A 25,637-nucleotide genomic window follows, 5' to 3' on the forward strand; every position below is an offset into this window, starting at 1 on the left:
TTGTTCAGCATGGGGGTGAGTAGAAAATGAAGGCTAATCATGTTTTGGGTGTACTATTCCTTTAAAGACATTTGAAACCATTCGAATCGGAATATCTGACTTAAATGTAAGAGAATAAAAAGAGAAATGACAATAATAGAAAATAAACTCTTATTGAGACACCTCTTACTAGTAAATGTATTTGTAGGAAATGTCAAACTGAAAAAAAGAAAAATAAAGAAATCACAGAAAATGACAGTTAATTATTGGAACAGAATGCTGTCTGAAGATTGACAAGAGGGAGAATTACAATTTATACTTCATTGTTTTTCTGTCTTGCTGTGAATGCTATTGAAAAACATGTAATGAGGAACTAAAAGGGAAGAAATTGAAATTTTACATGTGGCATCTTAAGGTATATCACATATGATGTGCTCTTGACCTAAGTAATGCAGTGCATTAGAAACTCCTTATACGGCTGTGTATATCTGATATATATATATATATATATATATATATATATGCTCTAAAAACTCCCAGAGCTCAGTTAAACCACCAATTATAAGGTCAAGGCATTGCCTTAAGTACTTATATTAAGTAACTTTAAATTACTCTCACTGTAGGAGAACTTGGTCCAAAACATACAGCATCAAAAAGAAAAGGCTAAAGAGAAGGAACAATAGCAGATACAAACAACCAAATCAGAAAAAACAAACATGTAGGACAAAATAGCCACAGCCAACCATACAAAAAATAACCAACTTTCACTGGCTTCATCCAGTCATAAACCATTCCTTAGTCTTTGTTTTAGCATTTCTTTAATTAAACATAGGTTTCAAATACCCTATTATTAATTACCCATTACCTGTTCCATTTATTTTTAAATCATTGTGCTGAGGTTTGTCATGACATGGAGCACAATTGAAATGTACTTCAAAGATTCCACCCTAAATTACTTGTGCAACTTTCTTGTACAATAAGAGTATGTACAATGTACATTAAGTACATTGTACATACAATGTAAAATAAGTGGACATGTTGCATGTGATGTATAAAGATTGCTGCACAACATGTAGTGGGCTGATTTATTTATATGGGAAACCCAAAAAATGCACGTCCCATACGAGTTAGGACATGGATTCCCCTGATTTTAATATTTACACATCTTTACTAACCCTTCAGGGCAACAAATGGAACGGCCAACTCGTTCAGAGAGCATGGCATTGTATTTAACCATCAACAACTGCTATGGTGTTTTTTTTTACCATTTTAAACTTCTATCTAAGATTAAACTAAACAATAGCATTATTCTTAGTCTACCGGTATATTGAACTTCTAATTAAAACTTTCTGCTTGTTTCTTAAAGGTATACACATAAAATATCAGAGATTCTTTTTAGAATCCTGATTCCAGGATTGTTCATATAAACCGGAACAGAATGATTGGGTCTCAATGTGAATGTTTTATTTGTCTGGTTCGGTTGTCAAAGACTTCAGGGAATAAGATAAAAAAGCTCCAAAGCTCTGTTTTCCAACACCAATTAATATTAAAGGACAACTAACCCCCATGCCAGAGCTTTGCTATACCAACTATTTGAAAAACAAAAGTGACAAGATTCCTTTACAGAAAATGCCTATACTGACTCAAAGTTCAAATGAGTCTCACTTAAAATAGAAGAAGGTGCCACACAAAGGGTGTTATTGTATGTTCAGGCCAGACGAGGTGTCTCCAGCCAGTGCAGTGGATTCACATAGAATTTTTGTATAAACCATGCGCGGAAGGGCTGGGAAGCGGCCACTGTTCATCATCTTCCCTTACCTCCAGCACAGACCCCGGTCTGTCACTGCCCACTGCCCAGCATCACTGCTTCCTGCCTGGGTAGGAAGGAAGTACCACCAAATCTAACAGTCATACAGACACAGCTCTGTATGAACCAAATCGGAGTAATTTTTCACTATTTCTGAGGCTTTTCCAAAAATTGATGCATAGAGAACTATTTAAAAGTTAAATTTTATCTGTATTTTTATTGTGAAATGCTGACAGGGAGATCTTGACAGGACATGCTACAGGGTTGTCAGGGGTAATGGCAGGTCCAAAGCGAAGGGTCTGGGAGGCTGGTGATTTACTGAATATTAAACAATCCTTCCAGCCACTAAATACGATTAACATTCCCACTGTTATATTCAATACCAGAACAGGAATGAATTGTGACGTTATGTAATAACTTTATATCAGGAAACAAGCGCAGCACTAACATCTGCTAGGGTGGTGATGTCATCAGCCAAAATTAAAAATGAATACATCTTAAAAACAAATCAGCACGCAGCTGAAGCTCCTCCTATTCGATGACACGGTCCAGGGAATAAACAGTGTGCATCTGAAATTCAGAGCAGTGAACTACCTGGAGGACTCATGGCAATCACCGCGGACACTGTCCTTGGTCTGAATGCACCATTAGACACTGAGGCAAGAATTCAGGAAACGTTCAGTAAATTGATAAAAATAATAACTAAATCATGCAGACAGCACTGTAATACAACCAAAACACAGTTTGTTAGTAAAATAAATACATAAATAACTTGATATTGGGGTTTGTCAGTAAATATGGAAGGACCACACCTGGTCTACATCTACCCTCTTTTGGAATGACAGGGATTTTTTTTATTTGAGTTGTACATTTTAAGAGATTCTAATGTGAGGTTTTAATTTAAATGTTCAGAGACAGTAGTGTGCTTTAGCTTTCTGTCTGACCACACAGCCTGAGGCCGGAAACCTCCTGTCCAGTTTTTGCCAAAGCACACCTGGAGGTCTCGAGAGTAATTGGGGTCTTCAGCAAACTCTTGTAAAAATCACTTACTTGCATGTAGGATGAAAAACATGAATGAATGAATGCAAAAATCATCGGCATTAGCAAACAGTTATAACCTGAACTTTTGATTTTGATGAGCATTTCTACTTTTTGCATTCGAACATTGCATTTAACACAACTATGACACTGCGACAGAAGGCTGTTAAAAAAAGGGAAAAAAAAAACACAAAGAAACAAAAGACAAGCTTTTAACACTGAAAGGCACATTTAAAAAAGCTTGTGGATGGATCCGTTTCCTTTCTTAAATTGCAAGAGTTAAAGAGAAAATTGGATCTATTTTAGACAATTTTGAAAAACATTCCTGAACAAAAAGATATTTCAGGCTGCAGCAAGATATCTTTTGCTTTTATATTTGCCATATTGTTGGTCACTTTGAATATAAAACTAAAATCTTTGTTTGCGAGAGGAAAGTTTGTCCTGCCTTGTTCATGTTCTCATGGTCTTTTGATTTTAATTTTTTGGACATTTCTTGGTCGATACAGATCAACTTTTTAGGTAAGGTTGGACCAGTGAAGTTTGCTTGATTTCCCTAAGGATTATATAGCATACAACTAAAAACAGAGTTATGCTGCTAATTAAATAACATGCATGGAATGTTATTCAATAAATTGAATCATAAAATAAGAAGGAATTTTAAGATCTTCCAGTCGATCCCCCCAACCACTGCGCTCTAATATCTATCCAAACTTTTAAAGTTTCTGACCTTGTATTACTATTACTAGATAATAATAAAAAGTTGTTTGACTCTGATCTTTGGCCTATTCATTTGTAAATTGCTAATCTGTATTAATATCCAGTGTGGTTGTGTCTTTCTGTTTAGGCCAAACTTTGGACCATTTAAGCATTTTCCCATCTATAAACAAAAGAAATCTCTGGCCAAATATTAAAGGAATAAATTCCTTTAATCCCACACTCAAAAAGGATTAACAACAGTAAAAAGAAAACCAGCAGGTCATCTTGTTAGGAGAAGCATCAATTTGCAGCTTTTACCAAAAGCCAGCTACTCCGGCAATTAAAATTAAAATTAATCTTATTAACGGTCACCTAAAGTGGCGCAGGAACTGGCTGTGCATATACCTTCTTTCAATGGTCTGAAATGTCAGGTTGATGACTCATTTTGAAGTAGCTGTGAGCATGGAGGAAAATCAAACTCACCACCTCGTCTTATTAAACATCACACAGAGAAATGTTGTGGTGTATACACATTTTTTACTGAGGGAGACTGACTGGTTCATTTGAATCAAAGGCATTTGTGTGCTTTTTAATTGCCTGGATGTTTAAGCTAATTCATCCAAATACAATCTGGCTTAGAACCATCTAAATGCTAGTTTAATAAAAGCCCAGGTGTTGGTCACGAATGAATCCCTTTAGATAGCCCAGTGAAGAAGCATTTGTCTTGTACTTGCCAATCAGAGGGACTTGTTGCAGACCAATGCGTAGTTTCATTGTGTTATCAGTGTGCCCTGTCTGGGCAGTGCAGCTCCCTGTGCTTTATAAGAGCTAGAAAAAAAGAGCTACAGCTTCAGGCTGTCAGTGTGGCTCTGAGAGCAGCAGCAGCAAAACTATTCAGACCATTTCTTTGGTCCAGTGCTTTAGACATTCAAGTACACCAGTGACCCTGCATTTAGAGATAAATATGCATTTTCCTGTAATAAGATATGGTTTTGTAGTGTGTAGTCCAGGATCACTTGTGTACCCTAGTTAGGATTAAAACAGTTATATGTGCTGAACCCTATGATGAAAATCCATAACCTTACCCTTTCCTGAACAAAGTCCATGATATTTTTGAAGTCTAGGTCATCGTAGTAGTTCACTATGCCCCTTCTGATGTTCTTGTTCAGCAACTTTACAGTCTATTGGAAAAAAAGAAACAAAAAATGTTGGTATTTGAAAGTCATATAAGTGAAGGAGACAATCTTCAGTCAGGACAGCCAAATGTCAATTCATGAAGGTGACTTATCACCCCCCCCAGCTGAAAAATTTCAATGTGACACTTTAAAGGCTCACATCTGTTGGTCACAATCTGCTGAGGAAAAGGGAGCTGGAGTGGTCGTATTAAACACAGCAAGCTTACAATCTGTTAAACATTGAACTGCACTCTGAACCCTCATCATCAAGCGCTATGTTTTCACATGGTTAAATAGAATTAATGACTCAAATTTTGCGCAGATATGCCTAATGTATCAATAAACAGTAAAGTTAAAGGCGTCTATGCAAATATTGCTTTAACAGATGTATCTTAAAAAACATAAAATTTACTGAAAAAGATCAAATAATTAGTAAGAATATAAGTAAAATACCATGTGTAAATGGAATCACTAAAATATATGGGATTTTTCTAAATAAATCGTCAGAGACTTATTTAGGGTTTTTATTTAGACTTTATTAACTTAAGTTTTTATTTAAACTTTTTTTTTTGGTGATTGGGGCTCAGGGCTAAAGAAAACCCAACATTTTGTTACTTACCAAAAATGTTATATTAGAATATTGCACAAGTTAGTTCACCAGCACAGCCTGGAGGAAATCACCCCACTCTAATTAGTGCCCTTGATGGCTCAAAAATCCAATTTTCCTCTTTATAATACACCGTGGATTCTTTTCAGTGCTAAGGGGCAGGTGAGTTTTCATGCATTGGCACTGCTGGCCATGTGGACAGTTGCCCAACCAGCTTGAAAATAAAAACCTATCTTTCCATAAAGCTTATCAGCAAATGGATGCACCAAATGCTTGAACATTTCCAGCTGTGTTGAATGTGGCCTTGACATTACACATCATAGGACAGAGTTGAGGTGAGTCTTCACATTGGATCTTAAGCAATTTGTATTCTGTCCCCTTTCCTCTTCTCAGTCAGCTACCTCATTATTTTGTTGGTTGTGTTTTTCTCTTCAGGCAGAAGCTTCTGAATTCAGAGTCATTATGAATCTTAGCCAGTGTCTAACATCAAATCCTACCAGTGTTTTTTCCAGTAATAAATGTTCACTTTTTGGTTTCTCAATTAAGTATCTGTACTTCTTACACAATGAACTATCCAATAAAGGAAATATGTTTTCTCCATCTCATACACAGTGGATTGTTTATTGATGCAGTTGTTTTTGTTTGTGGGGAAAGCCATCCTAATCATTGGCAGGAAAACTAAAGGATGTATTGGACCGGCTGGACAATAAAGAACACAGATTATAAAACAAAACAAGAGAAACTAATCTAGGAGAGGATATTACAATGAAAAAGACAATACAACAATGTCAAGAAGCAAATAACACTGATAACATACAACTGATAATCCTTTTGGTTTGTATAAAGTTTGTATGTTATCTGAATCTCTTCTACATGTTGAAGTTTGACCAACTTATTCCTGTTCATTTGATCTGCGGCTTTAGAAATATTTCAGACTAAGGCTTCCTCAGTAAATCTTCAAAGCCTACCTGGTTCCGAAACGTCAGAGCCAATATTCCTCCCAGCAGCTCCAGTATCAGGCAAACTACCAGGGTGTACATAAACTGTGACACAGAAACAAACAAAAACAAAAAAACAATTAGACATGCTATTATTAATTTACATGCAATAAATCAGGTTCCTTCCTCTTTTTTTAGAGATTCAATATAATCCAATTGTTTTTTTAAATGGGATGGTCAGTTCCAGAGGTACAGAATGTCACATAATCTACATTAGTGTTCATAGGTTTGTAAATGGCTTAGGATTCCAAATGTTTCTATTAAATATAAGGACTTTGTTTTATACAGTATAGCATAAAGTCAGAGAGAAAGCTGGTACACTGTGATGTTGTTCAACTTTAATCATATTTTGATGAAAAATAAAAATATGATTCTAAATCAAACATGGTAACAAAAATATCACCCCATTTCTTTTCACAACATCACTTCAGTTCAGTGGAGAAAGAAAACTCTGCCAGGAGATCATGTTAATTTAATTAGCATTATCCTCTGTTGATTAGCATTAAAACAGAAAAGTTTAACTTTCATTTACTGATTTTCTGTTGAAATGTTTTTTTCTTTAATATCTAAATAACACAGTGACTCATATCCTGCTTCAAATCTGTATCCAAGGCATAGACAGGACCAGGTGATACTTTACTTATTCTGTCTAAGAAGTATATAAGGTCACTGCTTACTTATAAAAGTAAGAAGCTTAAATAAATTTGATATTTATTCTTATGATATAAAGTTATGCAATGCCTTGGGGAAAACCAACAGCTCAGGTTGATAGGACTTAAAAGCATCGCTAACACCAGTAGCACTATTAGCAAGGACATGTTCTTACTTATCTATCACTTTCGCATGAATAATTTTGTTTTTAAATTATTTCTACGATTGGTTTTGCAGTAATGGTCACTTTAATCATTCTTCTCCCATTTCTAATCTTCTTTTAGGTACAAAGACATTTTACGGGTGCTCCAGACTTGACGTCTGTCTTGGGCAATCACTTAGCTTTTATCCAAACCTAGCTTTTCACTGAATAACTAAATTTGTTGTTACAGAGAAGCAATTGCCCATTTTGTTAGGCTTCATAATTAGATATTATGCAACTCTGCAATTATAAATGACATTTTTATTTTCTGACTACAGAACTATCGGTCACTACACATGCAGCTGACATGTTTATATCCAGAGAACAATGGTTTGTTTGTTTTAGTTATGGAAAACGTATGTACTAGACTTAATATGGATGTATAGACTGCCACTACATCTATCTCTATATATATCTCTGTGTGTGTATATATATATATATATATATATATATATATATATATATATATATATATATATATATATATATATATATATATATATATTTGTTTTATATTTATTTATTTTTTTTAAAGAAGAAAGCAAATTCGCTGCAGGCGCTGGTACAGTGTTCAGATGCTACAGTCTAAGTAATATCTGTGAAGTTTTCTTCATGGATGTTATGAGGAACTTATGACTCCCTCTTTTTCCCATTTCTGACCGGTGGAGCACTTCTCCAGTGAGCCCTTTTCTTCCCAGAAACAACTTCCTCTTTAATGTGGCTATTGAATCAATGGTATCTTCAATTCTGAAACATCAGACATCCACCAGCTCATCAAAATATTTAGGGTCTGTCTGGTTCACTGTACGCATGTGTAGAGATGTTATCCTGGTCACACGATTATGCTACGGTAAACATACACAGAAAGGCTATATTTACAAAGTAACAAATACTGTGCAGGCACGACATATTTCATAAAAATGCAACCAGAGTGAGTTACTGGCCTATAAATTCAAAGCTACAGTAAATAATTTTCTGTGATATATAATGATCGACCGCTTTAAATAGTATTGAATAGTATAAATAGTATTTTATTAGTTTGTGTAGGATATAGATTTTATATAGGCCTAGGATAGCGAATATGTGTTATTTGTTCCACATGCCGTGTTTTATTGAGCTGCTTAGCACAGTAATGTAAACAAAAATGTAATTGTAGTTGTTTAGTTTGATACCGAGACTGTGTCTGTTGCAAATATAGCAAATGTTTTCCCCAATTAGAGAGTCCAGGTCTTGATTGAGGCAGAGGCGTTGTTAGACGAGTGTGAGGTTGCAGACGAAAGCACGGTGGTGGGCCTCATCAGAGATGACAACGACCAGGACTACAGGAGGTGGAGCAGCTGGTGGGATGGAACAAAGATAACAGCCTGATCCTGAACGTGGAGAAGATGAAGGAGATCATCCTTGACTTCAGGAAGAATCGGCCTAACCACGTTCCTCAGCTCAGCTATAGAGGTGATCAGCAGCACCAAATTCCTAGGGGTGCACATCAAAGACACCCTCACCTGGACTGTAAACACCACCCCAATGATCAAAAGGGCACAGAAGCGCATGTACTTCCTGCACAGGATGAGGAGAGCCCACCTGCCCCCAACCATCCTCACAGCCCTCTACAGAAGCACCATAGAGAGCGCTCTGACCAGCTGTCTGAGTGTGTGGTGTGGAGGCTGCAGCGCCTCAGACAGGGAGAAAAGTCAGAAGAGTGGTGAAAACAGCAGAGAGGATCATCGGGGCTCCACTTCCCTCCATTAAAGACATTTCATCCCAGTGCTGTGTGTCTGCCCCACCATGGACTGTTCTCTTTGCTGCCCTCTGGGAAGAGGCTTCGCAACATTCAATGCAGGTCCAGCAGATACTGAAACAGTTTCTTTGTCACTGCCATCAGACTGCTGAACTGTTGGGGGGGAAAAAAACTAAATCATGTCACAGACTCTGCATCACACTGACAACACCAAACCAAAAACAGTGCATAATTGCGCCATATATAATAATGTTCTGAACTTCCATATCAGTGCGTTTTTTGCACAATGTTTTTTCTTCCACAGTGTTTACATTTCACCACTCTCGCACTTTATAAAATGGAAATGTTTATTTACCGTCTGAAGAGCTGTAGTAAACAAACTTTTGCTCTATATACACCTTGTCTATACAAAATGACAGTAAAAGTTGTTCAACTCTAAGTTTAAGGGAAGATGAAGCCAAGGAGAGGAGTAACAGAGGTATGTATCCAGAAAATTACTATGGTGTTTTATTAAATGATATGCACAATATGAATTAATATAAATCAGCATGTTTTATTTACAGCTCTGAGTGGACCATGGTTACTTTAGTCTGTAGTTGGAGGAGTAATATCCAAGTAACTACTACATTTCTGTCAGTAAATCCCTAAAATTATTTTACAATGTAGCTTAAAAAATGTCAAATAATGTAACTATGTACTTTTAAAACTGTAGCATCTAAATCATGGATCATCCTAAATTTAAAAAGAAGAAAACTTGAAATGAAAAGAAACTTTGATTTGTTTCAGAATTTTTTATTTTTGGCCTTTGGATAGATTCATACAACAATTGGATGTATTGGTGGACTGTGGTGACAGAAAGGATGCAAGGACACAGAGAGAATCTTTATATCTAAGGTACATTCAGTTTGAGACAAGGATGTGTTGTCCTCCATGGTTGACTGATGTAGAGGCAGATTTCTGTCCCTTGGGACTTCCAAGTAAAAACAGTGTCTCTGTCGAGCATCACCAGGGCACCAAGCCCAGAGAAAATTAGCCAGGCATCAGTACCCCCGGGAGTGAGCGAAGTTTCAGTGAAAGTCACACACATCCTGGTTTCTTCAGTTTAGTGAAATTGGTTTTGTTTTCATCCATCTTATTTCAAAAGGACCCCATAATGCAAAGCAATATTGAGGGGATAGGTATGCGGTGGAATGACAGCCACATAAATGTCTGATGTCAAAACGATGCCATGCTGGTTTATTAAAGTTCCCCAGATAAGTCGGGATCTAAGTAACTGACTGATCCCCAACCACTACGATTCAGTAAAAAAAGAAAAAAGAAAATCTCAGAGAATACAGAGTCCTCTCAATGTGTGAGTAGCGTGGTTCAAAGTCTGAGGAATGGTCAATGGAGAGATGAAAAATAGCTGCTTTAATAAACACAAAAACAATAGAACTAAAGTATAAGAACTAAAGTATAAGAGATACAATAAAGTGGCACCTTGATACTATTGCTGAAGTATAAGTGGTATTATTTAATCTGACATGTATACTGTGGTAGCTAAAGTTAAGAATATGGGCTTTCTGATAGTAAATCTCTGAGTACCTGGAACCAAGCACCTGTAGTTGTTTGTGAGAGCGCACTTAGGCATGTAAATTTTATCCAAAGGAAAAATGCTCAATGGTGGTTGTGAAGAGCCAAAGACCCGACCCCCCAGAGAACAGAGGCAAGCGCTGGAGGACCCAAAACCCAGACGCCCAAAGGGATTCCCCCAGCCGCCGCAATGCTGGAGTCCCTAGGAACCGCGGGGACGAGCCTGCGTGCTCCGGCGGCAGCCAGCCACCCCAAAGTGCAACCGGCCATGGGCCACCAGCAGGAGCCCCGACCAGGCCCCACAAAGCAGCCGCCAGGGATAAGCCAGCACCTGCCTGGGCATCCATCCCCAAACACCGAGCACCACTGAGCCAAAGCGCCAGCCAACGGAGGGGGGCAGGACGGGGGGAATGGGCTCCGCACTTAGTGGAGATTTGAGATGTTCTTGGGAGACGGAGCAGTTCAGACCTGAACCTGACAAGTAAAAAAACATGTAAAAAAATAATAATACACAGTCTCAATCACGCCTTCCCACCCTAGTGCCCCCCCTCGCAACACACAGACTCTTCAAAAATAAAAAATAAATAAATAAAAAAAACGGCGTACACACATTCACACAACACACATCCGATAACCCTAGCACCAAGGACCCAGGGTTAACTACATTCTTATTGAAACTCTAATACAAATACCATATTTGTAATTTTATCAGTTATCAACCTCTAAAAGTAGTTAGCTGAGATGGGTTTTGTTTACAGGTATGGGGAAAATATGGCTGAATATTAAACCTTTTTCATTTTTATTTGTAAAAAGATTTTGAACTCCATAGATTATTTACAGTCCCCTTTCAAAATGATACTTCTGGGGATCATCATTTCATTTCCTCCAGTTTCTGTTAAATCTTATAAAGAAGTCACCACCATTGATCTTCACCTATTCCCCTCACTCTCCTTCAGAGGCAACAAAGCTCTTTCTTCCCTCAGGAAGCTAACTCACATGTTTGAAGCCTCAGCCTACACATCTCAGTTTGGTTTAAAGGGATATTTCCGGGATATTTTGGTGAGGTTCTGTTACAAGGTTATGAAGATAACTAAAGTGGACCTCCGATCAAATTCTACTGTATAGTGATCTCTGTTAAACATACATCATGTGTGCATTAGCTGTATGAATACTTTTAGATATAATTGGGTTGGGACTAGTTTCTGTGTGGTAAACAACAGTTAAGATGGTATCTTACTAAGAAAACACGTTACAAATACTATTTGAACATTAGGGTTGGAAAGTTTTCCATCTCCATGTTAACATTCTTAATTCCTTGAGCAGGTTTGGTCTGATGTAACATTGTCAAGGTTGAAAAAATTATGCAATATGGATTTGACATTATCTGTTTTTGTTATTATATTCTCTCTCTCTGATCTAGGTTTATATCACTTGCGACCTTTAACATTTTGGCATTGCCAGTTGTGTCCAGTATGAGCATCTGCTGGATTGTGACCCTATCCCACCATCTTAAAATAACATTGGCATGCACAGCACAAGCTCATAACACCCGGAATATATTATCCAAAGATGATTACTTTCCAAAAATGTATTTATTTATTATTACAATGAAGATTTAGGCAAGGTATATTGTGCAGCCTTCTTAAACACCACATGCATTTCTAAATATTGTAGAATCACAATCATGGTAGTACACCATTATGAGAAAATAGTTCATTCATTAGGGGTGTACAATATGCCGAAAAATATGAAACAGTAGCAGCAGTTACCAGTGACGCATTTTGCTTTCAACTTGTTTATCAAAATGATTGCTTAACCATCTTGGCCACTAAATGGCAGCAGGTGTGAATCACATGCTGTTAAAGTAATCCAAGTTGACAAATATATTATTGCAATGTAGGGCAAGAACAGATGACATAATAGTAACCAAATAGTATGCAAAAGATGGCATCCAAGTACATATTAATATTGCTATGAATGAATCCATCGGCAAGCTGTACCTTATCTTAGCTGATTTGAGGAGTGCCAGGTTCACTGAGTAAAAGCCTAAATAAAGCCAGTTTTGAAGGTTCATATGACTTTGTTCACTTTCACTTTCCATTTCCACATGGTTCCCCAAGATCTCCCGATGCCTAATCCAGGCCGCTCTGTGTTTGAGGTACTGCAGTCAAAGTTACTGTCTAAACACTCAAGCAGAAGTCGCAACTTCTGACAGTCATGGGTATCGTTGCTATCATCAAGACCTCCATCACAGTTGCATGGTTAGCAAAAGTAAAAATGGTAATCAGGTTGTGGATGCAATGATCCAAGTGAAGTAAGCTGAGGTATTCCCATGTTCACGTATCTGTTGAGTAAGATCCCGCATCCCACACTGACATGCTGCAGTTTGTTTGGCAAAAAAAGGCAGGTTTTGTCATAAACCCCTATATGAGAAGCCTTTAGCTCTTAATCAAATCTGTGTTTGTCCAAGAGTGTGCTGTCTGTGTCCCTGTAACCCTTTTAGCACCCATGTGATAAAATCTACAAACTAAAAACTATTCATAATATATAAGACCAAGTTGCTTGGTCCCATTTTATGATAAAATGCAAACATTTCCTCTGCTCCCCTTGTGTTTAATGTTCCTTCCTGATATTTTCTCCCCCCTTTCTGTCCTTTCACCCAACCAATATAGACAACCAGCAGCCGTACCATATCTGGCACTTGCTGTTAAGACATTGGGTAACTACACACTCAAATGGAATTTGATGTTTTTTTCTGTTTGCAACTTTCCCTGAGGCAACTTTCGCTGTGAGCTGTCATTACCCAAATAGAAGGGTACTGAATTGTGAAAACTACGACAAATTTTGCATAGAAATGTCAGTTTCATATATGTGATTCAAATCTCAGAAGTAACTGGGTCGTGCAGCAGGACAATAACCTTAAGCAAACAAGGCTTTTCTGCAGAGTATGGTTAAAAAAGGAATAAATTTAATGATTTAAAAATGCCAAATCGCAGCACTGACCTTAATACATAGAAAATGGGGACCTGAAATCAACAGTTTCTACCAACATTTTGAAGCTGAGTGGCTCCTCCATGTAGACTAATGGAGTAAAGTTCATACAAGGCTATGTTGAAAATTGATCCACCACTGCTAATTGTGCTTTATCTCTTTTTGGTTTGCCAAGGTGATATTACAGGTAGTTTAAAATAGCACAGACTGATATATTGATACTCCTCAAAGAGATGATTTATCCTTCCAATGAAGTCAAAACAAACTGTTAAAAATCAGCAATTCAGCAAAAGTTAATTCCCCTCAAACACAGACAAAACTTTTCAGTACACCTTATAAGAAGCATTTGTGTAAATTTGCCATGATGACTGACTGCAACTACTGCAGACTAAAGCCAACTGTCTTTAGTCTATTTCAGAAACAACATGTTCAACAAAGAGTTAATGTTTTATTTCATATTCATAAGGATAATGGTTAGGGTAGGGAAAAGTAAAGATGCACAAATATCGGCTCCGATATTGACTTATTAGCCTCAATCAGATATAGCATTACAATCCAGTCATTTCTATTTTCAATGATATCATGCACAGCAATACAGTTAAAGTGATCTACAGACTTCAATTTTATGATTGTAACACTAATTACGTAATCGTGCAGAGCACACACAGCAGCTAGTGATGATTAATATCCAGGGCCTGAACTTGATTTTTTTTGGCCACCAGCCACTATGGCAGGTGGATTTCCCGATCCACCTGCAACGCAGCTATGTTTTTTTTTGTTTTTTGTTTTTTTACCAGTAGACATCTTTTCGGGTTTAAAATAAAGGTAAATGGCTCTGAGCCATTCACATGCTTTAGAAAGGTTCATGAACTTGTGGAGAATATGAATTAAAGTGCTGTCGGATTATTTACCAATTTAATCTTATTTATGACAAGACTTACAGAAAACCCTTTCAAAGAGCATAGACTGAGGGCTCTGAGCCTTAAGAGAGGAGGAGGCGGGCAGACACTCACCTCTGCTTCCTCCACTGCCGCAGTAGCTGGATTTTCTACAAGGTCTGATCTTGCTTTCTCCAAGCCATACGTACAACAATCTTGACAGTGCATCTCCTCTGATTTGATGTTGTACACAAGCCAGTCGCAAAACTTGCCATCCCTTTTCACTTAGTTTTAAAATGCCTTTTTTTTTTCTTTAGGTCGGTTACACAGCCTTTGGCCTTGTCACAACAGTTACTTAAATTTTGTCATCTCATTCATTAACATCTGAATCAGGTGTGCATGTGAGCATAATTAATAAAGTTAATGGAAAAAAGAAAACAATGGGCCAAATATACCATTAATAAGTTTATATTCATGGAAGCTAGAACGTTGTAGCCTATATTACATCTAAGCCTTCCTTCATAAAAAAGATATTTCCCACACCGATACTGGAATCATTCGATGCAATTTAATGTGCTGATCAAATTTATACACACATTGCAATCTTATATATATATTAATATCTTATTTCATTGTAACTAGATAAACATATTCATCTGAATCTGTACAGAAGTTTTCATCTATAAAAATCATTACAAACCTGAAACATAAAATGTTCAACGTTGTGTCTCCAACAGTCTTGAATCACAACATAGCACCCATAAACAGAAGAGGGGGAAGCAAGAGAGTGTGTTGGCCCAGCTAAAGACTAGGAAGCCTCTGATTTCAACTCTCTTTCTGACCACTTTCCAGTCACTGCATCATAATAAGGATCTGCTGTCTGTTAAGTGCTTCTACAGATGAAGAATTGTGCTGTTCTTCGCCTGATGGAAACCTGGCTTATCTCTTAGATGCCAGACTTAGCCTTCCAGACCAACGGTTTTCATTTATCCAAAGCAGATCAGGACCACGGTTGGGTAAAACCTGGGGAGGAGAACTGTATGTATGTGGACAAAGGTTGGTGTACAAATTATGGACTTATTAAGAGCTACAGCTCTGCAGTGACAGAACATATGAAAGTAAAAAAAACAGAGTTAGTATCTGCCACAGGAAATTACTGTGATATTCATATTTATTGTTTATATTCCACTAGGTGTAGAACGGTACAAAAAACTCACAGTGCGGTACGTACCTTATGGACCCTATGGTTCGGTACATTGTCGGAACATTGCAGGGAAAAAGAAAATGACCAAAAGGCTATCCTCAAAGGCAGTTCAATCCTGCCACTTCTACTGTGGAATAAGGGTGCGTGGCAGATGCGGTGTAAATTCCAATCGCTTCGGTGGTAATTTTTTTTTGCTCTGCGTGTATTCGGATCAAGGGGTTGTTTTAATACATTTGGGAGACGTTATTGGACACTTTTCTTCCGTCTCGTGCTGGTGAAAGGGATTTCTGGGTGGTGTTGTTTGATATGCGTCAACATATTTGACACTTATAAAATATGCCAGTATACTGATACTGATACTGGCCTATGGACACGAAGGGCCACCTTAACATCAACCTTAGAATAACCTCTTTAAGGTTTTTTTTTTCTGAGGCAGGAACCCTTTAGAATATATTAGTCCCTTACTGAGCATTTCCAGGTTACACATTCCTGGAAAAAGCTAAAGGTGTCAACAGAGCAGCTAAAAGTCATCTGCTGTTCAGCAGTATAGCATTGTATGGCTGTCACTAATAGAGTGCACCGTCTCCCTATTGCTGCTTTCAAACAACTGCATGCACAGTTCAATCATTTTCTACACTGGAAACACAGCCTCTTCTGTTGATGCATCCCGTGGGGAAAGGGTTTCTATTCAGAGTCTAAATTCACCACATGCTAAGATGGAGCACCGTATGAGCCACTGACAGAGCTGCAGCTAAGGTTTTCTTTACAGCAGTTCACAGCTTGATATTAGTTGAAGGCTAAATATCACCCCCTCAGTTTCTGACTATATGAAAAAAGAAAATAAATTGTTCAGAAAAAGTATTTGATAATTCATTGGAAAGGCATGACAAAATGCATGTTTGGAAGATAGGAAAGGAATCTATTCAACACCGACGCTACTAAAACCTGTTAAGTCAGCTGATGGTAGCAGCTAAATTATCTCAGTGTAATGCCTCACTGCTTCTCAACCAACAAACAGTTCAATTTCAAATTTGTTTAGATATAAAGACAAGATTGTGTTTTAATTATATGTCTTTTATCGAGGAGGATCAGGAAGGAGAAAGCATAGCCAGGATGGTGAAATGATTTATATTTAGATTTGTCACAGCGTGAACAATTCTGAATGTACTTGCAAAGTCAGGTCAATTTTAATCATGGTAATTCATGACCTAATTTTGAAGAACACAGCACAGCACCCCAACAGCTTATGGCCTTCATATTAACAAAGTTGAGAACAGATGGGTTGGACAATATACAAGCAGCTGGATAACAAACCAATGTGCCAAAGTGCTGTAGCTTTATTTACGAGACAAGCTTTGCGACACTGAACTAAATAGTTTGGAAACAGACAAAAAGGGAGAAGCATATCTCAGGCACTCTACAATGAGACAAAAAACATTACTATTAATATATGTTTTTTTTAAAGAAAAAAAAACATTCAAAACTTTCCACAACCTTGTGATCTACCAAGGTCATATTTTGTGTGTCAGTTTTCACCGCTGCATCTAAAACCAGCCAGTTTAGGTAAATTAAGTCTCCTGAGGCCAAATCCACCTCGAGGAGAAGTAAGCAATTATCTGGAAACACAAATTTCCACTCACCACAATTTCCACAACCCCAGAATCCATAATTCAATAAAAACAGAAAAAAAATCAGAAAAAAACAGCAATTATAGCAGATTCTTTTATAGAGTTCACAGTAAGATCCAGGGAATGGCAGTCGAAACTGGAAAAACGTGTATGTAAAGAAGATTTTTTTATCAATTGCACTAATTTAGATTTTCATTGGTGGAAGAAACAACAAACACAACTGCAATGTGGCATCTGACATAATCACAAAAAATGTAATAGTGGTTAAGCTCTAAAACCTTTAAATCCGACAAAAATAATTTAAAGAAAGTTCACAGATCTTAAATCAATATAACCGATGAAATTTGTTACCTAGTTATGACTACATTGAGACATGATTTAGTTTGTTCCTTTACAATTTTCCAATCAGAGTGGATTGCTAAAGATCCAAGATTTTGACACTTGGCTGCACTGACATGCTTTGGTGCAGCGAAAATCCTTAACAGGTCTTGGATCCTCAATACTCACCAGTGAATTTAGGCAGACTGCACATTTTTATAACAGCATCAAACACAGAGTCATACGTTTTATTCATAGTTTTAATAATTTCAAGCTTATTTAAAACAACGCGAAAAAAATAGGTGTTATTTAGTATTTAAATAAAAGCCTTGATTTCAGTTTAAATAATTAATACATCACTCATTGCTTCAATTATTAATATAAAAAGATAACCAATTACTTTGAACAATGAAAGTTCACATACAGCTGAAATCATGCATCAAGTTCTGGTTGATGTATAGAGGCGGATTTTATTGTGGGATAAGTATATAACTAGGTGAAATACTGAATGCCTTTTGTTTGATTGTAATATATAATACTATAAATAGAGAATACACCTTTGCCATAATACTCACCACTTTTAGTAAAGTCAGATTATCCCTTAATGTGCCAAGCACTCCGATGAATGAAACAACAAACATGGTAATTCCCAGCAGGATTAGGATTATAGATGGGGCCAAAAACATCCCCTCCAGGGTCCTATAGCGCAGTCGCTCCGCCTCTGCATAGATGCCAATGGCCAGGATAATGCTGCCTATTACCTGGAAAGACAACAGGATATGGTTCAGGGCGGAGCATTTTAATTTCTGAACAAATACAGGAAAAAATATAAATTCAGTGTAGCCTCATAATATCTTTGATCATTATGCTCTTTATAATGATCTAACATTAAATTTTAGAAATATTTACTTAAAAAAAACAACAACAATTAACCACATAAAACCCTGAAGTCAGTCAATGACTATCATAGACTGTATGTATGCCTATATATAAAAAAGTAATATCACCCAAATCGAATACAATTATATTGTAATATACATGTCGCTCAGTTGAATTATTGACCACTCATACTTAAAAGAAGCATAAAAAAAGATCTTGAACTAAAGTAGCTACATATACAAAAAGATATAACACGCCTGAATTGAAATCTGGCCGCAAAGATTAAATCTATATCTCATCCGAATCTACTTTTCAATTACTTCTTCAACCGTTCAAATAATTATCTAGATTGCACACCAATTCGCCCCCCATTCTGCTTATAAGGAGCCAACGATTTCTGCACATTTTATGTTTTTAAGTGTTTGTTCCAGATTTGAGCAGCTTAGAATGTAATGCTACCTTACTTTGTTTAGGAGGAAAACAATATTCATACAAAAGGACAGAAAGCACAATCTGCAAATGCTGATTTGATATTGGGCTGAAAATCATGTCTTCACTGACCTATAAGGGAGGAAGGAACTTAGATATTTGTTTGCATTGATAAAATTAAATTAACCCCACTAGATTATCAAAATCATATCCATCTTTTTCTGTAAAAAAAAAATACTATATTTCTTTTTGTAATCTTTTACTATGTTTTTTTTTTTTTTTGTCCTAGGTGGCCAGACATTTTTCACAGCTGGGATAATACTGCCCTCACAAAACTCCTACAAATACACCCTACTGGCAATGCTTACTCTAATAGCTTGTTTGTTGCTAGACTACCTTGGAAAGATTTGACTATTTACACCAGAAAATCTTTCCTGGTGTGCAACTAAAGAAAGGCCAGATCTCAGCAGCAGGAGACATGAGAGGCCATTTAGAAATCCTACAGTGCCACTGACTAGCTGGATTTTATTTTAAACTACAACACTCATTGATCCACATATAAATAAAATATTCTGATTTATTGTTAGTTTACTAAATAGAAAGCGATTCATGTTTATATATCTCTCTATCTCTACATATATCTATCTATCTATCTATCTATCTATCTATCTATCTATCTATCTATCTATCTATATATATATATATATATATACACACAAACAGACATTCAATAATCTATATATATATATTATATTATATTATATAAACATTCTATAAAACCAATGGTACAGTAAAGGAATTCATTAATATGTCCACTATTGTAAATTAGATATTTCTGATTATTTGGAATTCATGTGGGACGGAGCCGAGGTGTTTCCAGATCCTGCTTTTGAGCGTTGGTGGTGACTTAAAGAAGCAAAGAGAGTGAGAAGGAAGAGGTTGTCGTTTTGTTCCTGAACTGTTAAATGTTTGGTTAGCATTTGTTAATAAAAAAAAGAACATCAAAGACACATTTTTGGAGGATCCATCTTAAGGCCCTCCTCCTTTAAAATTTGTAAAATGAGCTGAAAAGCTGTTTGAGCTAGGTGGTTGTCAAACCAAGCTAAGCTATACAGTTTTCTTACTGGTTTACTTGGATGGAAGAAGCAACATTTAAAGCAAACTATTGTGAGAAAGATTAGAATATTTTGCAGGCCAAGCCCCTGATTATGAGAATGTCTAGCTCCGCCCCTGGTCCTTTTTCCTCTTTTCCATTAAAAATGAGAAATAACACTCAAAACACTGACAGTATTTCTGCTTTTGTATTTTTCTGCTTTTTTCTGTTCAGTGAGTGACAGAGGTGCGGTACATTCAGCAGACAGGAAGACAGCCACTGACATGTGAATGAGTCCTTATCTCATGGGTCACCCTAGCCACCTATTTAGTTTGGTGGTGAGAAAAAAAAAGACTATTTCTCACTTCTTGTTCTCACTCTGTATGGATGTGAAATAACAGACCAGCTGCCATGTTTGTATGGCCATTTATGCAGGCAGCACAGTCCGTTAGGAATTTGGAGGAGTAACAATAATGGAACGAAATAATTTAAAAGGATTTGACACTCATAGCAGGTGGAAATGTGATCCCCGCAGGCTATGTTACAGTCACTGGATTATGACTTTATTCCAGTTTAGAAGCATGGAAATATATAACAGAGAAAGGCTTTGATGTGGATTCAGATGTATTAAAATGCAGGGTGTGAATGCTTGGAGCTGAAAAGCAGCAAACATATGTTAAGGCAGGAAATTGAGAACTTGATGAAATTATGTTCCAAACTTCCTCTTTGTGATAGCCTAAAATAGAAATATCAGTTTTACGGTGACATTTCATGTACTCAAGAATGTTAAATAAACATGTAAAGCATGATTAGATTACCTTTGTTTGAAAAACAGAGAAGGAAATATATTTCTTACGGTGGCAAAATAGACACAGCATTATAGTTGTAATTGGTTTATCCATGTCATGTATTATTTTGATTTCAACAAATTTAAACAAGTTCCAGAATAAACAATCTTTATTTAGACTAAATTGTTGCAGCCGAGCCAAAAGGCAAAGCTGATTAACGGTTGGTCTATGTTCCTTCCCTCATTTATGGTCATGAAAACAGGATAACAACTGAAGGAATGAGATGCCAGATACAAGCGGGTGAAATGAGCTTTGTCTTAGAGATAGGGTAAGGAACTCGATCATCCAGGATGCACTCGGAGTAGGGACACCTCTGGTGGATCAGAGTAAGAGGACTGTCCGTTTTAAATAGATGTCTGGATCAGATATCTGTTCTGGATGCCTCCTTCAGGAGGTGGTCCAGTCATGTTCCGCCAGTAGGATGTCCAGGGGATGACCCAAGACACGATGGAGAGACTTTGTCTCTCAGCTGGCCTGGGAGCTCCTCTGCCCTCACATCTGGGGATGTGTGTGGAGAGTGAAGTCTTGGAGTCTCTGCAGAGACTGCTGACCCCTCGACCCGGTCCAATTGGAAGATGACAAGTATGAGTAATTAGACCAAACAGTACATTTCCACTACTTTGTGCTGTGGAGATAGGAAGCTGAGGCAGAGGCATTTCTTGCAAGAAATAAGGTTCAAATGTATTTAACGTCGTCGGACGGAGAGATAGAGCTCTGACTGAGGCATTTCAGTACATACATTTATACCTTACAAAATCCCCCCCCACATACACTCCCCCAGGGGAACTAACCCACCCACTGCATAAAGAGCTTTCTCACACTTGAACATTTGGAGGAAAAACAACTGGAGTTCATCAAGGCCATTATCTGTTAGGTTAATGTATATCTTTCACTGGCCAAATGGATCTCCTCAAAACAACAGTCCTCCTCTTCATGCCATGAAGGAAGCTGTGTAACTCATTCGTATCTCTCATGAGCTCTCGTTTGGAGCCTGTGAGGCTAAGAACAGACATACCTCAACCTCTTTACTCCAGAGTGCTTAGATTATTAACCTTATTTGCTGTTCTAGTCCCCCATGTTAGACTTGGGGAACGCTATCTAACAGGGTTTATAGCCCCGTCAGATAGCGTCCCCCCTGATGTCATTTACGTTGAGTTGCAATAAATGCAAAACTTTCTGCAGGTACTTGTCTTTGTCATCCACTCTATTCAGCTGGCTTTTGAAACACACGGCGAGAAGGTGGGGGCTGGGTGGTGAGGATTATGGGGACGAGAAATGCAAAAGTTACTTTTAGTAGTAGCTAGTTACTTTTATTGTGGAGTAACTCAGTTACTTTTTGGGAGAAGTAACTAGTAACTATAACTAATTACTTTTCAAAGTAACATGCCCAACACTGGCTTTTTAACACACATGCTGATCATACCTCTCAATTTGCGGTTTAATGATATTGTCACCATTAGAATGATGATTGAACAGATATAAATGTACATTATGTTATTTATCAACAAATTATCAGCAAAAAGAAAGAATTAAAGTGCAAGACGTAAAGTGCACTGGATTGGCTCTTTGATATCCGATATCAAATCTCCAATATCCGATCCAGGTATTGGATCAGTGCATCTCTACTAGCTACTGTCGCAACATGAAAAAGTTTTTTAGTCCGTTATTCTAGAAGATAAAAATCAATGAGTATCTGAAGAGCCCAAGAAGGGAAAAGCTAGAAGTGGTATTGATGTTTTCCGATAAAATTAAATGAAATTTAAAGTAACAAGTTGACCAGCAGTGCAGAGCAAGTTTAAGAGGGAAAGAATTGTGTAAATCTAGTCGTATTTCATCATCAAAAAAAACAAAAAAAAAACAAATCACTCAGGAACTACATCTCAATAAAAAGAGCGGTATAAAGAAATCATTATTTTAAATCCAGGTATTTTTTGCTATATAGGTAACCCACCTGTGCTTAGTCCTAAATAATTAGTAAACAAAGACATAATATTGGCAAACAGAGTGAATTTTTTAGGACATTTGGTAAGATGCAGAAGCTCGAGATAAAAAAAAAATGTTAATCTCAAATCCTTGGTATATCTCTTAGCTTTTGAAGTTATTTATTTTAGAAAAGGAACACTTGAGAGACAGAGGGTAAAGCAATCCGGGGGGGAAGAAAAAAAGTTTTTTCATGCATTTCATTCAGGATTCCTAGAAACTCTGAAAGACATGCATGAAAAACCCTAAAATACACCATGATGTCCTTTCCTTAGATGTCCCCACTCACCATCTGTCATGGTGTGTAGCTGAAGTGTCGCTCACCACTGATCTACTCCCTCTTAGAAGGGAGGAGATAATACCATTTAGAGCATTTAGAAGTGGACACAGCAACTTCCATCAAAGGTCACAAATGTTAGAGTAATATTACAGGAGAACTATCTTCTAGATGAGCATCAACACTTTTTAGCAACGTAAAACAGGTCAAACCTCTTTAAAGAGGAATGCTGTAAAACATGATCCATGTTCAAACACTGTTTATAATCATACCTCAGAAATAAAGACAATGGACACATACTTAAGCCTTAGATTTTACCTTAGTGGTATAAACTACAGTGCAACAGGAAGGCCTGTGTCTCTGTGTGCACCTAAAGCTGTGGATGGCTGATATAAAGGAAGCAGGCCATGGTTACATTGCACAACAGCTAAAACATCTTTGAAATGCTATGTCTTGAAAGCATAGAGCAGAACTAGAATCTCAAAAGCAGATCTGAGTCCAACCCTTTGTTTTTTGTTGTGTTTTAGTTATTTAAACCAGAAAAAACTACGGAACTAAGGAATACAGTGGTCCAGAGTTCAAACCCCTCCACATACTGGAGCTGGCCACATGATTGAGAGGTGGACTCTGTTGTGCAAAGTAAACAAAGTTATCAAGGCAGTAACCCAATATTAGACTTCTCTCATTTGCATGAGCAGAAAACGTGGCTTTTGGAAAAGTATTCTGTTAATGAAATGATTAATAAAACATCAGTACTTTTACTCAGTCATCAGTAGTGCAAGTCATATTTACAACACATAATTCATCCAAATATACTTACAGACTTTCTAATCTGTGACAGCTACTTTTTCTGGTTCCATTTATTTTGTTTGGTGACTGTTTCAAAGCCATGAAAAGACGATAAGAATGCATGGTGTAAAATTAAATCGTCTCTATAGATAATTGTCTTAACATTCTTATTTAATGAAAGACAGTCTATGTGCTTACAATTTGTTTAAAAGTGCTAAAAGACAGTTTAGGGATCCAAATCCTCTTTTTTTCCCCCACACTTAATACATATTGCTAAATTAAATGTTTATAAGCAGAGTGATACAGTATATGAGTGATTAAAAAAAAAAAAAGTTTTTCATCTTGATGAAACAAAAGCTTGAATCGTGCTTTTTTTATAACACATAGTCCTAAATAATGAAAATCCAAATGTAAAAAAGCCTATTATTATTTTAAAATGTGAAGCACTGACTTGCGTTATGATCGTGTGCAAAGTTATAGGGGAAGTTTTGATCTCTTGTCCGTTCCCTGTGTATAGCTCAGTAGGCGGCCTCACTCCGACATCATAGTGGTCTGTTTGCATGTGTAATGTCAGCATGGTATTATACTTTATGCTAAAAGGACTGTTCATCTTTAAACTTGGTGGAGCTTCAGTGAAGTCATCCTCATGCTGATGATACACCACTGACTGTGAGCTTTAGCTCAGGCCAGTTTCTTGCAAATCAAGTAGGTTCATTATTTAAAGCAGGTGTTGATAGAAGCATGCCAGGAAACACATCAGGCTGGAAAATGGTGATAAAGCTTATCAGCAGAAGGAGGAATACCGCACTTTAAAATGTATTTGAACATCATAAAACACAGAGGACCAACAGTAGACTGTATACATTTCACTCACTTCACACTTCTTATAGACTCTAGGACCCAAGTCTTACAAATTAAATTATTTACTTTCATCTGAAAAGAGGAATTTGGACCAACTGGCAGCCATCCAGTCCTTTCTTCCACTGCCAAGCTAACATTGTTCTGAGATTTCATCCAACTCTGGGGGTTGGATGCTTATTGCAAGGAATCAAACAGCTGTTTCTAACATTTTAGTGGAATATGCTTCACAATCCTCTCAAACCTGAAATAATCTCAGTGGCCTGGAGCAAGAAGGTTCCAGGACTTTACACTTGAAACACATCTCTCTATGGGTAATGAATCTATAAACTTTATAATAATATTTCTAGAATTTAACAAATGTAGCATGAACACTGACAATGTTTTAAAGAGAAACAGAAGAAGAGAGACCTGTAGCCTTGTGCAGCAGACAAAATAAGAAAATAACAGTATTTAAACACTAGATACCCATTACAACTATGACTAGAAATAATTTAAAACCATCTTTACAAAACAGATTAAACCTAATGTCCGTCATTTGCGCAGAAAATGAACCATGACATGTTGTCTTCCCATTAACTAAATGCTAAGTTTTAATTCCTGCTTGAACGTCATCAGCAACATTTTTATATTTAGCCAGTTTATACCCTGAATCGCCCTATTGTTGATGAATTCTTTGACCTAAGCATACAGGATGTAACTCATCAGCCTTTGGTCATTGTTTAGCCACCATAAGGGGCAGATGACTGACCTGTTTACAATCTCAGAGGCTTATAATCAGGCAAGACACATCCTGTTCTACAATACCGAGAATGAGGATCTAAACAAGCCAGACAGGTTTGTGCAAATTAAAAACATTCTAGAGAGCTGCAAGTCTTTCCTACAAACTTCTAGATCATTGCTTATTGCATGTGATTATTCTTCCAGAGTTTTTCATTGTTTAAAAAATGTTCAAGAAAGTTAAAACACAGTACAACATTCATTAAAATAAAAGAGAAGCTG

At 37.0% G+C, this 25,637-nt stretch overlaps 1 protein-coding gene across 1 annotated transcript in view; it reads right to left on the reverse strand.

The window, feature by feature from the left end:
• The window catches only part of tspan15 (tetraspanin 15), a 61,278-nt gene that overhangs the window by 29,353 nt on the left and 6,288 nt on the right, over window positions 1-25,637 (reverse strand). Inside the window, exons 2-4 of the mRNA XM_015386448.1 lie at window positions 18,058-18,243; window positions 6,271-6,345; window positions 4,606-4,701 (exon numbers count right to left, since the gene is read on the reverse strand). Coding sequence (XP_015241934.1) covers window positions 4,606-4,701; window positions 6,271-6,345; window positions 18,058-18,243 — 357 coding nt within the window. The remainder of the gene's footprint in view (window positions 1-4,605; window positions 4,702-6,270; window positions 6,346-18,057; window positions 18,244-25,637) is intronic.

The sequence above is a fragment of the Cyprinodon variegatus genome, unplaced genomic scaffold, assembly GCF_000732505.1.
Source record: "Cyprinodon variegatus isolate N-32 unplaced genomic scaffold, C_variegatus-1.0 Scaffold369, whole genome shotgun sequence".
Lineage (NCBI taxonomy): Eukaryota > Metazoa > Chordata > Actinopteri > Cyprinodontiformes > Cyprinodontidae > Cyprinodon > Cyprinodon variegatus.